Source organism: Salminus brasiliensis, chromosome 16, assembly GCF_030463535.1.
Source record: "Salminus brasiliensis chromosome 16, fSalBra1.hap2, whole genome shotgun sequence".
Lineage (NCBI taxonomy): Eukaryota > Metazoa > Chordata > Actinopteri > Characiformes > Bryconidae > Salminus > Salminus brasiliensis.
The window spans coordinates 30,244,250-30,263,303 of record NC_132893.1 but is presented as its reverse complement, the minus strand read 5'-3'; the positions used below and the strand labels follow the sequence as shown (position 1 = coordinate 30,263,303).

General features: G+C 43.1%; 1 protein-coding gene across 1 annotated transcript in view; it reads right to left on the bottom strand.

The window, feature by feature from the left end:
* Positions 1–19,054, bottom strand: part of adamts6 (ADAM metallopeptidase with thrombospondin type 1 motif, 6) — a 72,517-nt gene that overhangs the window by 52,280 nt on the left and 1,183 nt on the right. The window contains exons 2-8 of the mRNA XM_072658828.1: positions 17,506–17,913; positions 16,819–17,183; positions 11,917–12,094; positions 10,411–10,628; positions 10,196–10,279; positions 8,478–8,623; positions 2,815–2,858 (exon numbers count right to left, since the gene is read on the bottom strand). Of these exons, the coding sequence (XP_072514929.1) occupies positions 2,815–2,858; positions 8,478–8,623; positions 10,196–10,279; positions 10,411–10,628; positions 11,917–12,094; positions 16,819–17,183; positions 17,506–17,593 (1,123 nt within the window). The 5' untranslated portion in view covers positions 17,594–17,913. The remainder of the gene's footprint in view (positions 1–2,814; positions 2,859–8,477; positions 8,624–10,195; positions 10,280–10,410; positions 10,629–11,916; positions 12,095–16,818; positions 17,184–17,505; positions 17,914–19,054) is intronic.

Here is a 19,054-nt window from a genome sequence, read left to right as displayed (position 1 = left end):
CTACTTTACTTTGCACCCATTGCTGACAAAGAGGGGCAAATTCACAGACACAGTGTTGCCAAAAAATTAGGATTCTCTGGAGCAGACAACATTAACCTATTGGCTAATGCCTAATGACAGGTGTGGGCTAGGGGGCTATAAAGCCCCCAGCATTTAGCTGTAGAGCGGTGAAAGAACTGTGTTCTCTGGAATGATGGATGGTTGATTATTCCAATACTTTTGGAATGGGTTGGGTGAGTTGGGGATGAGGTGGGGTGGTGATCATCCAACATCCTGACCTCACTAAGGCTCTTGTCACTGAATGCAATCAAATCCTTACAGCAATGCTTCTCCTAGTCTAGTAGTCCTAGTCCTGGTAGTAGTAGTCCTAGTAGTAAAATTGAGTAAAAAAGTCTTCTTCTCTAGGCAGTAGAGATAGCAGGATAAATTCTTTTTTAATAGCCTTGGTTTTGGAAGAAACAATGAATGAGCAGATGTCCCAATACTTTTGTCCATATAGTGTAAGTATGACAGAGAAAGAGAGAAAGTGTTTAAGTACATGACTGAAGAGAGAGCGACAGTGAGTGGGGGATGTGTGACAGAGAGAGAGAGAGAGAGTGTGTGTCTGTGTAAGACTGGGTAAGAGAGATAGGGCTGTGATTAGTTCAGCTCAGCAGCAGTGAAGGGGGAGCTTTTTCAAAATCCAGGTGTTTCTGTCTCTCCTCCCCTCAGCTCCTTTAGAGTGGACAGCATTGCTTTCCAGATTACATCTACAGGTGTGTGTGTCTGGGGGGGGTTGGAAGGAAAAGCAAGTTCTTAAGCTAGGGCCCTGCACAAAGCGGGCTTGGCGGCTGGAACCTAGATCAAATATGTGCTTGCTTGTTTATTTTGCAAACTAAAGGCCCCCCAACCCCCCTATTTTATCCTGTGTATGTGAGTCCTTTTAATTTAGCATCGCCAGCTCAACACCACGACCTGAAAAGGTCAAAGAGTGACCAGCTCAGTGCTGAAAAGGCCATGAGAGATACTGGGCATGAGAGTACGGAACGGAGAGGGGTGTGTTCATTCATCACCCATGACTCCAACTTCTGGCCTCTTTATCCTCTTCTTAGATTGAGCCAGACAATGGCAGGCTCACAAATCAAATGGTACTGAGACCCTAGCTCGAGGCATGAGGGGAAATTGGAGATGTTGAGTAGTGAAAGAAACTTGGGAGGCTTTCTGGTTGACCTGAAAGCGCTGTTGGTGTTGCATCTGACACTGCTTTTTAACACAACAGGTAGCTAGCACAAAAGGTCCCAGCTCCTCATGCTGTAAGGAAGACTTTCCGTTTGAGTTTTGACACCAGTCACTAGTTCACTAGTAATTAAGGTCTTGTCAGTCTTGGTTCCTCAGTGTTGGGAGTTTTTTTCATTTGAGGAATATTAACCTGTGTTTATGCCAGTGGAAATTTGAAATACACTATGCATGTACACACTCTATATTGACAAAAGTATTGGGACACCTGATCGTTTGTTTTTTCCTCCAAAATCTAGGGTATTAAAAAATTGTTGATCCTGCTTTTGTTGGAGCAACTGTCTCTGCTGTCCAAGAAAGAAGGCTTTCTACAAGAATTTGGAACATTGCTGTGAGGATCTGATTGTATCCCCCCCAACTCATTATCCCAACTCCCCAACTCATCTTAAAAGTATTGGATGGAACAACACCCATCATTCCAGAAGACACAGTTCCACTGCTGCACAGCTCAATGCTGGGGGCTTTATACCCCTCTAGCCCACACCTGACATTAGGCAGCATGGTGCCAATAGGTTCAGGTTTTTTGCTCCAGAGAGTCCTATTCTATTGGCAATACTTCTCTACAAGGACTAGACAAGCTGTGTGTGTGTGCATTTGCACATCTGTGTCAGTGCTTCCACAACATTTGGACATATTTTAGGTGTATATTGAATGTAACTGAATTGTTGGTGGGGCTATTTTCTTCTAAGTGGAGTGTTGTAGAGGTATTATCTCCCCTCTGCCATTACCCAGTGACCCCCAGAGGCCAACAGGCTGACCTGGGACGCTGATCCCTCCAGTCCCTGCGGGTGGTGTGGTAGAGAGGGGGGCAGGAGGTGCATGAGGAGAAAGGGGAAGGGCTGTGGGAGAGGGAGGGTGCAGTGAGGAAGCCAAGCAGATGCCAGGGCAATTAAAGGCACTGGGGGAATGTGACGAATGCGGTCAATCTGTCAAAGCGCCCTGCAGTCACCACATTACTCCCAAGATATACTGTTGTGCCTGGAGGGGCCTAGAAGAGATAAGATGGGGATCTGACACTCCCCTGCGGTTCATTTACGTAAAAAAAAAAAAAAAACCTGCAGATTGCTCACCCTCTCTTCCCCTCTCTTTCCTTCTACCTCGCTCCGACTTCCTCCCTTATTCATTCTGTTTCTCTTGCTTTCTCTTTTACTTTCTAGCTCTCCTTCCCTCTTTTTTTCGCTCCCCTCCTTGTCTTTCTGCAAACCCATGGGAGGGGTAAACACCTCCGGCTCGAAGCAGACAGAAGGGGGAATATTTTGAGGCGAAACAGGAGACAGAAGTGTGTGTAGAAAGAGGCAGGCTGAGTGCCATGTTTGGGCCAAAACTTGGCCAAGCCAGCGAGCTGCTACACAGAAGAGACTCTGCAAGCCCTTTCCTAATCACTTTACAAGAGTGTTTCATTTGTACAGTGTGCAAAAGCACAGCTCTTTCATACACCAATAGGCAATACTGCATTTGGAATTTCACTCAGCAATATCTGGATCAATACAGCACGTAACAATGAACTGGTCAGAGTCAGAAAAGGTTTAAGAGACTTACCAAGTGTACCGCAGGGCTTGTTTTTGTAGGTGCAGATGTCGTACCTGTAGAGAAGACAAACGTCTCTCAGACAAGCCATCTTTATTAAGATTACATCACATTCAACTTCCTTTTATTTTCCTCATAAGGGAGCAAATCTGATCTGTTACATTTAGACTATTTTAACAGAAATCTAAGTGCATTTAAGTACCTATTTTAATAGGGTTCTTACAGTAGAAACTCCAGACCTCATTAGAACAGATGCAGGTAAACATGAATACAGTAAAAAAAAAGGAACAAGACTTTTTAAATAATACTAATACTCCTATGAGGATGTTTTCTCCCATGTATTCATTGTAATACTAGTGTTTTACTGAGGAAATAAACACCTACTGCACAGTAGGGTTGGGTGGTATCCACTTTTTCATACCATTATGAACCATTATATTACCAATTTAAAACAAGCCAGCCTTTGCTTAACTAGCTCGGATACAGCTCCACTGAGTACCAGACAGCCCAGTGCAGCTGCTGCTGACTAACTGCTGAGCTACCGACACAAGTGTTTAGAAAGCAAAGTTGAGCAACTGGTGTTGGGAGTGACAGAAAGCTGAAAAGAGACTCTGCTGTGTTTGAAATAAGTGAGCTAGCTAGCTAAAGACCACAGCACAGGCCATGTTCCAGCTAACTGAGGCTCAAATCACACGCGTTTAGAGAATAAAGCCTCATATCATCGCCTCATGTTGCTTTCAGAGCGTGACCAATCACCAATCAGTGAGCACCCACAGCACCCCTCTCTTTAACGCACGTGGGGGAACGAGCTTTGGCCATGCACTAGACAGACGCAGGACAAAAATTTGACATGTCATAACTGAAATACCGTCAACATTTCTAAATACTGCGGATACTGCATCACTGTTATACAGCCAGAGCCTACTGCCCAGATAAGCAGCTTTTACATTCAAAATATGAACTGAAATATGAAAAAACATGTTTCCCCATAAGCAGCAAACTGTATAGTAGCAATAACCTTATCAAATCCTTATCGTCCAGTTGATGGATAGCACACAAAACCTAGGCAAGGCATTCAAACATTATTCCACTGATTTCATCAGCATTTGTCAGCATCCACTATATCTTACTGGCTCTTTGGACCTCATGCTTGGGGCCACTTTTTATTTTGTTATACAAACCAGTCAGCTTTTTTCAACTGGACCTGTCATCGGTTTGGCAGGCGGCAGGGCCGTACAAAAGTATGCCAAATATTTTTTCATTCCCCAAACGGGGCATTTAACACCTCCTAAGAAGCGCCTCGGCCTGTTGCAGTTGCTGAGACCAGCCAAAGGCACACAGCCAGGCTTTGTTTGACATTGTCTGCGATGCGGAGTAAAGACACAGGGACTGATCTGGAACGGATTAAAGAATCCAAGACTCTCTGTGCTCTGTGTTTCATAACGAGGAGTCAGGAGCACGCTGTAGGTGTTATGGACATATTCAATCAGAGGGACATCTCATCTGCAGTGTCCCTGGCTGTATCACAGATAATCTGAGGATCCGAATCCAAGCACAGTGTTTAACATAGGGAAGCTGTGGAACAAAAGTAGCTGAACCTGTAAAATCACACTATAATACAACCAAGAATCACTGTCTTCTCTGAGAAGGCAATACAGGAGGTTATAGTTTTATGATCGATGGTGCAAATTAACAAAATTGAGTGACTAAATCAACACAGGATCTTAGACCAGGCACTTGTAGTACATTTAGTGAGACTGTCAAAACAATGTAACTACTAGTAGAGATATGCATGAAATGATTGGCCTGTGCTTTTGCCTAAACCAGACACAACATAGCCAAGAATGCAAAGCCTAATCCTCAAACCTCGCATATGTGGTCTAGCTTCCTGCCAAGCTGTCTAAATAATGTATATACTGTACTGATAATCCGATAAAAAAGAAACAGCAGGCACAGACACACTAAGAAATGAAAGACAAGGACTCTGCCTTAAAAACACACACATTTATTTTTAATGGCAATGTGCGATCCAATCATATCAGGGCTTTTAATGTATTAGAAAACCAAGGACAGTGGAAATTGAATTTCAGGCTTTCTCTCTCAGTCTCTCTCTCTATCTATCCCTCTCTCTCCTCCTCATGGAAGGCATCCAAAAGCCTGAGGTACAGTCTCAGGGACGACTATAGAGAAGTCTGCCTCATTTGGACATCTATTTATTTTTATTCAGTTCCTTTAATTTCCCCTCTGCTCTCGCTGTGGTTCACGTTCCAAACAAAGGCACTGCATCCCTCCTGCCATTCTACAGCCATACTAAATTGACCAGACATGACCAGAGGGGTCAGACCAAGACTCTGTTTCAGGATGTTGTGACAGAACACCCTGCCTCATACAACCTATTGCATTGCATTACAAGTGGATCAGACACAGCAGTGCTGCTGGAGTGTTTAAACACTGTGTCTGTCCACTCACTGTGCACTCTATTAGACACTCCTACCTAGTTGGTCCATCTTCTTAGTTCCATAAAGTCAGAGACAGAAGCTCTGATTTGTTGCTGCACAGTTTGTGTTGGTCATCCTCTAGTTTTTCATCTGTGGTCACAGGACGCTGCCCACAGGACGCTGTTGGCTGGATATTTCTGGCTGGTGGACTATTCTTGTTGGTGGTGGACTAGGTCCTGTGGGGTCCTGACCATTGAAGAACAGGGTGAAATGAGGCTAACAGAGTGTGCAGAGAAACAGATGGACTACAGTCTGGAATTTCAGAACTCCTATATGGGAAGTGGAGCTGATAGAATGGACAGTGAGTGTAGATGTATGTGTGAAGAACAGTACAATAAAGTTTTATTCACACTCACAGCTTCTTTAGAAAAATGCTTCATTAAGGAACTAACAGCAGTTCTTCTTTATTATCACCCAAACAACCTTTTGTAGAACCTTTTTGGAGAACTTTTTCTATCCCCAAAATGGCAACTTTACAAGAGAAGGGCCTGTCAAAAGCCTTCTTAACTTTCAATAAAAGCCAATGAAAAAATATTTTATTTTGATTCATTTCTATTGGTCCATTCATCATATAATTTGTCACAATGTAAAGAACAACTGCCAGATGTCCAAAAAGTGAAAAACATCAAGACCCAGATTCCCAGAAAATTCAAAATGCCAGAGGTTCCTAACCCAGATCATGAGGACTCACAGTTCAGGTGTTTAGAAACAAAAAGAACCCAACACACACTTGCTGGTGGATCTCAAGGAGTCTACTGCAGCTCCCTTTCTTTCCCAATTGTTTGCCAGTGGGCTTTAAGCCAAAGACTGGGTCAAAATACTACTATAATTAGGCCTATCACCTTAATGTGTTTGAGGAATCCATGTATAAATGCTTTTCAACACATAGACATGTACAAATAATTACGATTAGTTATGGTCTACTCACAAGAGACAATCTACGGCATGCCAGAGCGTTCACTCAACAAAGCTGTCTTGACACGAAAGACCTTTCTGAACTGAACCAGCCTTCTTACAAAGTTTCATTGCTTATAAAAGAAATAGCCCCATATAAACGTCTCTAAGCTAAGTGTTGCTAAAACAAGCATTTGTTAGAAATCACAGATGCGGCGGAGGTATCTTCCTCCTGAAGGATTTCACAATGGTCTTACCAGACACGATGGTTAATCAGTGCTTCCTGGGCCCTGCGTCAGCACTGAACAAAAAAAAACACATATAGCATCTCCAGACTGAACCTTCCTCTAATTCATGAGATTATTCTTGGCCTAAGCTTGTCCACTATCTTACGTGAACCTTAGCTCGTTTGTTTGAGTGCAGCCTCAAGCAAGCGGAACATATTTCATCCACTGCAATAGCTGCTAATCCAAAGAATACATGTCTGTGGGGCTGTAAAAGTCGATAACAGAAAAAAAGTGTGTGTTGAGTATCCACAGCACTCCAGAACTGGAAGCTGGAGAACAGTACTTCAGAAATTTTACAAAGCGATGAATAAGACAGGAGACCATATCTGCAATATTTTCTATATTCTAGTCTATTCACCTTTATGCTGTGAATTCTCTTTATTGAAATGGTGAGCATTAAAGCCCAAGACTCAGCCCTCACTAATCCTTCAGCAAAGAAGAACTAGTATTTGTCTGCCAGCATAGAAACCACTCTGCCAGAAATTAGAAACACAACAGCCAGTTGTTTACAACGTAGCTAATTTTGGCAAATGTGTATCTGTTTTGAAGTAAATCTTCAGTAGTCTGGCTTCAGACATGGAGTATGTCTCTTATTCTTAGGCTGCAGAGGTGTTTAAACTTTCTGATTGTTTTGAGGAACTCAAAAAAGCCAAAACTACCTATCTAGAAGAAGTTGTGGGATCATGAACAGAAACGACCATAAGGAGGCGAGTCTCAATTATCACTGGACTGTAGGCATGTGTCAGTCCTCACCTTCCCAATGTTGGATGCATTACAAGTGATACGGGAAGCATACAAAAGAGTGGGTTGGGTTATTGGCAAACCAAGAGAAATATATTTATGTGTAATATTAGTCTGTGTTCACTGTGAAATCTGAAGAATTCAACCCAAGCCAAAAACACACCTAGGTTCCAGGTTCAAGAAGAAAAGTAAACCTAGGGGGAAAAAGTCTGCAGAAGTCAGTAAAGGCGTTTTACGTGGTGTCAGTCAAAAAAATGACAATCTATAAATGAACCAAGCTCCAGGTTTATGTTTCAGTTGCTAGGGTTCTGCGGCCAAAACAGCTAACAGCAAGGATAAAGGCAATTCCAGGTGATGACAGTGTTTTGCAACAACATGGTTACCACCCATAAATTGCAGAATGACTGGTACGCCTGAAGCCGATCATTTACGCATCCTCAGCACTTTTAAGGCCTATAGGCACCTGTCTGGTGGTCAGATACTATTGGATAAGTGACTAACCTCATGCAGGTCAACTGTGCATGCAGTGTAATTATCTGATATTATCAGCTTGATGAAGTAATGACAATGTTAAATGATTGCTCGAGTGTTCAGTGGAAGACACAATGTATCATTCTGGACAGCTGAACTGTTAGCTTCCAAGAAGCATCCTGTTCAGCTTCTACTCTCAGCTTCTACTCTCAGTAATCATGGGGAATAACTCACTCCAGTTTGGCTTAAAGAGGAGCTGAGATTACATGGAAAATCACAATGCATCAGCATTGACTTAGTCTAGACAAAAAGTGGTAGCAGACGTTCAAATTCTGGTTCTGGTTCGTATTCAATTTCATTTAATTCAAAACCTCCTTCAGATCAAGATGAAGGAACCAAGACCCTAAAGGGGAACCAAATCTCCTCTGCACAATTTGAGGTGGCACAATTTTCAGGATGCGCTGTATGTCGTGGAAAGATTAATCAGTGGACAGATTTGATGAATCAGTAGAACTAGAGCTGAGTGTTACGTCACAGGTGGTACCGTACATGCGAAAGGGCTAAAGGTTCCTCACACTCGAATCTCTACTATAAACATGGTTCTTCATTGAACCGAAATTGGTTACTCTATGGCATCGCTCAAAAAACTATTTCTACAGTTGCCTGCCAAGTCCTGGCAGCCATCATTCTCAATCAGATACCACTCTACTCAATCCAAAATTGAGATTTTCTGTCACCACCAGACCTGGCACGATTCAAGGTGTCTGGTACAGAGTCTACTCACCTTGTGATGAGAACAGCATTGTCGTGGTGAGCTATGCCATTTTCCGGGATACTGTTTCCATCTCCCTGATGAGAAAGGAGGGATTTCTGCCACTTGCAGAAACTATCCAGGGACTTGTCTGCATGGTGGTTAATCTCCAAGTTGGGCTGTAACACAGAACGCTCATTTATCCTGCCTAGTTAGACACCAGTATGTTCAACATTATTTTAAATAATTCCTAAAACATATGCAAAGCTAGGTTACGCATATCCATATTCTTCCCATCTGATCAAAAAAGAATCTGATAAAATGTTGTTATTTTACATGATATGAATAATAATGTAGGAGGTTGGCTGCTGTGACATCCTCTTAGAGGTAGTCTGATATTTCCCCTGTGTTTGGTCCCTCAGAAAGAAAGAACACTAGACGGACATGCCGGTACTCTCATCATATACATATACACACACACATATATGTATATGTATATATATATACACACACACATATGTACATGTAAAAATCCTTTACAAAGTTGCCCTGGGGAACAAAGTCTAGGCCTATCTGTTTGAACTGCTTTCATCTTTAGTGGCAGTGGCCATATGGTAGGATGCTTCTGTCTGTCTCATCCAGACCAATCGTATAAAACACAGTAGTCGACAGTAAGAAATGTCCCAGTGTTTCTTAAAATAGGCCCTGGTCAGCCCGCTTTGATGATGCTACAACCGACCCAGACAGGATCATTGAGCAAAATATGCTCAAACGTATAGGGCACTATAAAGAGAATTAAAGGTCCCCGAAAATTACCATGTTGACTTTGTAATTACCAGTTAAAAGCCAGACGTTACTGTGTTATTACTGCTGCAAAATCATATACATGAGTCATGTGACAGTGGTAATAAGACAGATACACAATATTCTAATATGTGGATGGACTTTCTGGGATAACAAAAAAAAAACACAAATGCCTTGCAAAGTTGCAGTGGTATGCAAAGGTTTGGGCACCCCTGATCAAAATGTCTGCTACTGTAAATAGCTGAGTGACTAAAAGCTATTCAAAATTTGTTTTGTACCCACACCATGTACAATTTTTGGTACCACGTAAAAAAAAAAGTCAGTGTTAGGCATATGGCTTATTCACAGTCATTGTCAGGAAAGACCAGATTATGCAAATTTCAGTGGTTTGTAAATACTCTGCAAACCTTGTCTCAGCAATCAGCAGCTATGGGCTCATCTAAGCAGATGCCTAGTGCTCTGATAATGCAATAAATGATGCCCACAAAGCAGGAGAAGGCTATAGGAAGATAGCACAGTGTTTTCAGGTGTTAAAGAATTTACGAAAGTTAACAGGAACTGTGGAGGTCAAGTTGAGAGAAGACCCAAGCAAATTCCAAGAGAACTGCTCAGAGGATTGCTAGAAAGACAGTTCCTGAAATCCTTGTATGACAGCAAAAGACCTTCAGGAAGATTTAGGAGACTCTGGAGAGGTGCTGCACGGTTCTACTTGAACAGGGGTGCCCAAATAGTTGCATGCCACTGTATTATTACTGTCCTGTAAGTTTTAAAAGAGTAGAGGTCGACAACATTCTGCTTCCAAAGTCTTCCAAACAGCACTGCATTTCTAAACATAATTTCTAAGGCTAACACCATGAAACAATGAGTGTTCAGACATTTCAACAAGAATTTGCATTATAATAAGTTGTTATAGGTGCTTAGCCAGAGTGTTAATACTGTAAACTTACCTGGTCTTCTGTTAGAACAATCAGTCTGGTTACAATAATGTTCACAACGTTTCCTAGACTGGCATCACGGTAAAGTTTGGCAACCTGACCTCCAGAAAAGAAGAAAAGACACAAAGTCAGACAAATGATGTCAACATGTCACCCCTTTCAGATTATGTGGCGGTGTAATGATGCCAAAAATCATGCGTGCATTAGAAAAGCAGGATCAAACTTACAATATTCATGACAGACAGGATGTAGTGCTCGATGTCCTTTCGGCCGTGGTAGCCCACCATCATTTTGTCAGCCACCACCAGAGTTTCTACAAAACGCTCAGAGCTGACAGAGCGCCGCTGCCGGTGTGCATTGCTGGAGCTGCCATTATTTCGCAGAGGAGACGAGGACAATGGGACAGGACTGGTTTGCGTAAATGGTGGCTGGCTTAATGTGAGGTCTGTAAATAAAAAAATAAAACAATATTATGCATAATATCATTATCTAGTTATGGTTTTAGCCACCCAATAAATCATATAAGCAGGTCTATACATTAACTATACAGCTCTGACTGAGACATTCAGGAGTAAGCATTCACTATATGTCCAAATGTTTGTGGATACCCCATCTAATGAATGATTTCAGCTACTTTAAGTTGTACTCATTGTTGATACAGATGTGCAAATGTGCACACACACCTAGCTTGTCATTCCCTGTAGAGAAGTGCTGCCAATAGAATAGGACTCTCTGAAGCAGATAAACATCAACCTATTGCCACCAAATGCAAATAGGCATGGTGCTGTGTTCTCTGGAATGATGGTATTGGTGCTCCATCTAATACTTCTGAGATGAGTTGGGGATGAGGTAGGGTGGTGATCATCCAACATCCTGATCTCACTATCACTCTTGTCGCTGAATGCATTCAAATGTTCACAAAAATGCTCTTCAAAATGTATGAATGAGAGTCCCAATACTTTTGACCATATAGTGTATTTAAATGGCACACTTAATTACTTGCATATTTGTAAGATACCTGCACAGTAATCTCTTGACACCAGGGCTACTACGGGGTTATTACTACAAATGACTTGCTACTATGAAACTAATGTGTACGTTATGTAGTCAGGACAGTGAGGAAGTGTGGACCTACATACAGGCCTCTTAAAATGGTAAAAATGGTCCATAGAATTAATTTTGAGTTTACATAGCGCTTGTCAGATAGATATCACACTGGCTTTCATGTCTGCTGGCACACACTGAGGGCCTTTGAACCTCTGCACTGCTGCAGCATGAGCATTTATGACCCAGATGCTGGAGGAAAAGCCATTAGATAATGCCTGTTCGGGCTTGCTGGCTTCCTCATGATGACAGCCTTCACAGTGACCTACAGCACTGTAGCCTAAATACCTCAACCTCTATGAGATGGAAGACTTCTCACACAAGGGTAGATCACAAAAAGAGTGAGGGATTTTTTGGGGGAATCACATCCAACTGGTCATTAATACCTCTCAGAGTAGACCCTCTACAATGAGAAAGAAGGAGGAGAAAGAAAGAGCTGTGAGAGGGGTTCAGGTTTAGCAGAGCTAAGCGCCTGCTTGCCTGCTTGTGACAGGTCTGGAGGTGCATGCGTTGCTCTGCTGGCAACATCCAGTCCAACCTGAGCCACACGCCACCGCTTCCTCTGCTGCTATCTATAGCTGTTCCTTTACGTCAGCCACACAGCAGCCAGATGGAGAAGGCTCACCAACCTGAGACACCACAGCTGAACTCCTCGCTGTGCTGCTGTGGCGAAGGGATGGAGGACTTTTTATAAATAACATGCGGCTGCCCCTCTCCTGTGAGCCGGAAATCACTGGAGTTTCTGGAGGTTATGTCTTTTAACGGCTCAATTAAATACTGCTCTTCTTCAGTGGAGATGACGCCATGCTGGAGGAGAAACGACACAGAAAAAACAAAGAAGAATATTGAAGGTTAATTTGTTTGAAAACTTGGGAAGTTAGTTTTAATGACATTGCTGACATTCAGGATTGAAGATTGACAAGATAACACATTCTAATGACATGTTACTATTATCACTAACCAAAGTCTAGACAAGGAATTCAAACTCAAATCCTGGAGCATTGCAAGGCTTAGTATTACCCCTCACATTGCACACCAACTCGGTAATTAACTGATGAGCTAAATCTGGTATGTTGAAGCAGGTAAAACGCTAAACTGTGCATTACTGCAACTGTCCAGGTCTGGAGTTGAAGGACTCTGGTCTAGACTGTACGTGGTTTAAATACATGGTACAAGCAGATAACTACCGTACACCCTCTGACTCAGGTTGAGGCATATGTAATTCTCTTTGCGTTGCACTCGAATGCAAAAAAACACCACTCAATCCATATCAATAAGATAAATCACACTAAAACCACCAATTACATAAAGAACAACACCATAATTACTGGGACGCAAACCAAAGTACACAATCCTGTGCCCTTGAAAAGCCTCACCGCAACATAAATTGTACAAGTACTCCAGAGATGTGTTTATAAAAAACACTGGCACGTTCCCCAAGTCTGTAAAAGCCACAATGAAACCAATTAAACTTCTTTGCAAAGAAATAATAAACTGGGGCACATGCAAAACAAAGTGCCCTCAACGCAGCAAGTTTTCTGGTGTGCAATGCACCGCAAGAAAAGTGCTGAGGCATTCGGGGGACTGAAGGACTGTTTTCCATTTTTGGTTCCCATAAAATGACTGAGACAGAGAAGACCTGTGCAATATCAGTTTATGAAGTATGCTGAGCCAGTGCTTTTGGCTGCAAAATAACAATAATATTACTATGTTTCTTTAACATTACTGCAACTGGAGCAGCCTGTATTTTGAATGATGGAGATTCAGGGGGATGAAAATAATCCTCAGAGAAAAATCTGCCACTTGGTGACTGTGGATAACATGGACGCTGTGGTTCTGTTCCCTTCCGTTCTATAGAAATTAAGCCTAAACTGTCCACCATGCTATCAAATTTGCAACCAGAGTCTGAGCAGTAGAGACCAGAAGCGGAGGCAGATTCGCATACTCATTCGGTAGACCCGTCCCCTTCTCCCAGACCAAGCGTGTCTCAGACCGCCTTCATTGAGCTCCATTAAGCAGATTTTTCCCCTGGATTTTGTCCGGTAAGTGTAACTTATGTAAGTTCCACTACAACTTAGCTACTCAGTGTAATGAACAAAAAGGGTTGCTCTCTTCCAACCAAGGCTGTCAATCACTTTACTCCTAAGTGTAACCCTGTCTACTTAAAGGTTTAAAAACAAGCTTTCTGTATTAGCACAGGGAGAATTAACTGTGGAATTAGAAGTAGACCTTGGATATGGATAGACAGCTTAAAGGAGAAAAACAAGATGGAAAATGGGCTGTTTTGTCACTGAAACTGACACACTGGTTGCCTCACTTTTGAGAGACATTGCGCTGTCCATGTTCTCTACAGTCACTGGTCCATTCCAACCTACAACCTGAAACCTCTCGTGCATGCATTAGCAACATGTTGTAAATGGTTAACGGTTTGGAGCATCACTTTACAGCCTTGAGTTCATTGTGCCTGTCAGACCGTGCTAACCTTGTTATGTGCTTTGTTAGCCTTTGTTATACATTACATGAATGCAGCTGTAAAGCTAAATAGAGATGGTCACAACGAAAATAAAAGAGGCTATACAGGCTATAGCGCCACCCTCTGTTTGAGAATTCAGATTTGTTGATTGCTAAACAAGTAAAGCAATATTCTTCAGGTCTCAAGAGAAATCATTTGCACCCTCCACTGCAAAATTATCAATCAAGGTCAATACTGTCATTGAGTGAAAAGTGAAGGTGGAAGTATAGTGCAGTATGTGCCATCACAGAGCGCTCCTGAAACTACAGGTTTCCTTAGTGCTCCTCTACGAGCGCAGACACAGTGGCTGCAGGAAATCCCTCCAGGCCAGTGCGGCCTCTCTAAATTCCCACAGATTTATGAGAATGCGCCTCTGATACCAGGGAGGAATCCAATATGGAGTCCTGTCCTCCCACGTGTCCGCCCTGTCAGAGAGGTAAGTGGGCAGGAGCAGCTCCTTTGGGAATTTTCCGCCCTCACTCACTCTCCTAGAGAGGCAGAAAACTGTGCCTCATGATGACATGCGTGTAGGAAAATCGTAATGCAGAGGGGCACTGGTGTCAAAGACTACTCAAATCCATTGCCCTGTGCATCTAGTAAGAACCGTATCTGGGTCTGCTATTGACATTACAGACAATTACTATGTACAATAACTAGGTGCCCTATTTTTGATGGTGGACACGATGGTGCAGAATGTCACTGAGTCCGTTTACACCTGGTCACCTCATGCATCTTGAGTATCAGGATTATTTCTGGATTAGGCCAAACCATATAAAAACTGCAGGTGTAAACACACCCACAACGCATTTAATCCACAATGAAATCCCATCACTCCCCCACTTCAGGAGGTGGTCTGAGACAAATTTGAGCCACGTTATAGCAGTGTAAATGCAGCCGCCTCTCTCCATGACACATTTCACAACCAAAGCCCCTCCCAGTACAACCCAAACACCAGTAATAATTTCCCCGCAATCTGCATATTCAATCCCACACAGCGGATTTCACCGACTAACCGAAAACGTATTTGGCTTCCAAGTGTAAACGCATGTGGCTAAAATCTTATCAGGATACAATCCAGATACTAGTCACATGAAGGGACCAGGTGTAAACGGGGTCATTGTAAGATTTGCTACGAACATTTTAAGTAGAAGCACTAAAGACTTCCAGTACTAATCAAATTAGTCATTTAAAAAATCTTCCTTCTCATGATCTACAGTAATGAGCAGATGTTTTAAGGCACCTGAACCATGTCTCTCAGCAATTTGAGTGTTTTTGATTGCAAAAACTCCAGATCACTTCAGAACAGATGCAGATAAACATTAATCCAGTAAAAAGGAGCAAGAGCTTCTCATTCTGAGGAAAGTAGTGAGATCTTGTGAGCTAGTTTAAAGACCAGAGCTCGGTTCCAGGTTTCTCCTGGACGCCCCCCAGTCCAGCCAGCACAGCGTGGAGGATGTGTTCAATTCCATCATCATCATCAGCAGCAGCAGCAGCTCACCTGATTTACCATCGTTAAGCCCTGATTTACCACCAAACCAGGTGTTGATATGAGGAGAACTCTAAATAATACTAGACTCCATGAAGAGAGTTTTGGAGAGTGATGGAAAACAACAACTTTCTGTAGGAATGTTATTAGTATTTATTCTAATATTAGTGTTTTACTGAGGGGTTAACCACTTGCCCACTGCATACATTTTTCAGTTTACTTCTCACAGGTGCCTAAAACTTTTGCACAGTATTGTAACTTAATAAGCGTTTCACATCAAACCCAAAACTAACACTTTGTTAAGTTAATCAAGTCATTTCTCAGATTTTAAGTCCATTCCGCTGTTCTTCATCTTCATTATATCAATTACAATCAAAATAATTAGAATTTGAAAAAAGTGTTTGCAAACTACTGGTTATTGTTATTCATCAGGAAATTCCTGACACACCCACAAAACCCTTTTTAATTTCATGCATGAGCATACCCTGCCCTTAATAACCTCACAGCCTGAAAAGCACAGACTGCCCTAACAGTGCCATAGGGGCTGGGACCATCTCCTGATGGAGCCTTCGCCTGATGAAACACAGTGGGAGATAGAAATCAGCTGGCAGCTGTGAATGGACCTGCAGGTGCAGAACGGATCCAAGCCTGATGCGGAGACATGCAGCTAAGCTAATATTTTGCTGTCACTCACCAATCATTTTAACACAAAGCAGGAGCAGTGGTGTGCACACTGGCTGGAGCTCAGATAAGATGTCTGGGAGGAACACAAACGAAAGGCGTTTAGGCCTTTCTCTGTTCTACTACCATTAAGTATCTCATTAGTATCCTGCCCAGCACTTTTGTTCACTATTCTAAACATTTCATATTTTTCTCAAGCACTTTTAAGCATTTTTATCATTAATCCAGATGGTCTGGTTTGGTCCTGGATGTTCTGGATGTCCTGGACTGCACTGGAGTAGAGTCAGACTACTGGGCAAATCAGTGTGATAGAAGATAAAGATGCTTGAAATTTGAACACAAAATAATTACGTAATAAACATTTTAAAAGGCCTAAAATCATAGTAATTTGTGCAGCTTTTGAGAATCCATTGTTTTAAAACGTAATGAAGAACAGCTGCCAGATTCACATTATGTTGAAAAGTCCAAAAGCAGCAAAAATAGAGATTCTGCAGTTTTTTGCAGGACAGCAACTATATGTACGCCATAAAAATGGCGGATATTCCATACAGCCAGAGCTTCTTGCCCAGCACTACTTCCTTCCTTAAACTCCTTATTGATTGTCTAAGTATTCCTACTGTTTCCTACTGCTTTAACAATCGTTTCCCACTGTCTACATGAAGTCCTTCATGAAGATCAACTCCAAGACGGTACTGGAAATTTGCCCAATAAACAAAACACTTATTCAATGGGTCTCTTTTCTTAGTGAAGCACATCCAAAGCATCAGAGCTTAAACCTAGCTGCCAAACGTGATGTTTTTACCTACCCAAAAGCAACCAAAACACGAGGAATTGCCAGTTTTCTCTACTCACCAAGCCTCTGCAGTTACTCAGTGCCACTCCTGTAGTGCTGTAGTGATCCAGTAGGTATCCAACATAATGGCAATCATCCACCGTGGAGTGCCGCCACTCCTGCCCGTCCTTGCCCCAGTACTCTACAGTGAAATGTTTCGAAACCAGGTTGGGGTTGAGCGTCAGGTTCAGGTGAAAGTGCTTGCCATAAGCTGAGAGGCGGTAAAAGAGCCTGGTTTCCGCGGGCTCCGGTCCAGCGTGGTCCAGGCCTCGTCTCCGTCGGCCGGGCCGGTGCTGTTTCACAGTGTAACTCATGAACTCGCCCTTCTCGTTCAGCCGAACGGGCACCGTGAGCTGGTAGTCCTCCAAGTGGGACAGGAACTCCTCTGTTATTTTAAAGGGGAGAGGACAAACGTAAACAACTGTACATGTATAAACAAGCAGAGCTTTCCCTTTATGATGATCTCTGATGTTCTAGGGTCATAAATATCTGCTTATCTGTTTAATTCTATGCCGATAAGATCTCATGGATTGGTATGATGATAGCGTTCCGTAAGCCTATACGTCTGAAAGCTAAAAGCTTATTGTTCAATCATCAAACATTAGATATTTATTCATTATTAGACATTATTTGTTACTGAAAGTAATGAAATTTGAAGCATGAGCCCACATCCAGCTGAACAGTGTGGCTTTTCCAAGCAGCCTTACCTTGAGAACTGTACGAAAGGCTCTGAGGATCAGCAGCGGCCAAGAGCAGGCTCAATATCCAAGTCAGCGTCTTCCACAAAATTTCCATAATTTAGAGAAGATCTGACATGGGATGGGGGAGGGGGTGGGGGAGCTACACGAGGATTAAAACACTTCAGTCAATCCAGCCTTGTACCATAACACGTCCATGACGAAGAGCATCCTTGATATCGGTGATTTTCAAGCCCGTGAGTCATCCAGGGTTCAAAAGTCTTCGGAAAGTCTGCGCCTCCAGACTTGACTTGCATCTGCATCCGAACTTGTGTCAGCCATGAGCGGTGCAAGAATCCATACGAGCAAATTACTTCAAGTAATTCCAAAGCAGCAGATCTATACCGGGGGGCTGTCTTGCACTATCCATTTGGGGGCCTGGAAACGGATCAGAAGATATTGGCACATGGGGAAAAAGAAGCCTGCACCATTGAGAAAAATCACACCAGCTTTGATCTCCCACAACCATTTCAAAGTAGACTACTTCAGGGTTGCCTCCAGCACATCTAACAGCAACACCTGGAGTGAAGACCACTGGAGTGATACCACTCCACCGCTTCATGATCGCACAGGAGCTAACAGTGAGCTCATATGTGATGAGTGGGATGTCAGATGTGGCTTCAGGTGATCATCTCCACACCTGCGATACGACAAGTTCAAACCACATGGCTAAACACCAACCCATCCCACCCCGCCCCAGTGTATGCGAGGAACTTTCGGCATTTGGTCGACCTCGTACACGAAGCAGACCCAACCACACTCACCCTCTGATCGCCAAAGTGTATATGTGTGTGTATATGTATATGTGTGTGTGTGTGTGTGTGTCCTTTGAAAGCAAAGCAAGCTATGTGATGCATTTTCTGCAATATCAGCTAAAGTAGACCTTAACCTCACACGAAAAGGGCTGGTAACTCACCAGATGAGCAGCAATGATGATGGGTCGAAATGCCAGCCAGCCAGCCAGCCAGCCAACCAACCAGCCAACCAACCAGCCAACCAACCAGCCAGCAGGAGAGAAGAAGGTCTGAGCTTAACCCAAGCTACTCTGTCAAAGTCATGAAGCCTGCGTGAACGTTAAGGCTGCAGAGCTAGCTCCCTTTCACCGCCTCTGAAAGAAATGAACCACAACCCCAGACGGCAGAGTTGAGTAGTTGAGTCTGGCTGGGTGTCTGAAACGTGTCTGACCCAGACAGCTGGCAACCGGCCCAAGTGCATTACACCGGCCCCTTAAATACTCCCAAAAACTCAGGAGAAACTCCCAACCCCGGCATAACGTTACTGCGCGCTTTGCGTCCCTACACTACATGGACAAAAGTATTGGGACACCTGCTCATCAGCTGTTTATCAGTCTATTAAACTCCGCCTCTCCTGCTTCTCCGCAGGGGAGGCTTTCCACTGGCCGAGACCCAGCACTAGCGAGGATTTGATTGCATCCAGCGACTGACCAACTTGGTGAGCGCTGGTGAGGTCAGGACCCCACCTCACCCCCTCCAAACTCCTGTACCCGTCCCCCAAAAAA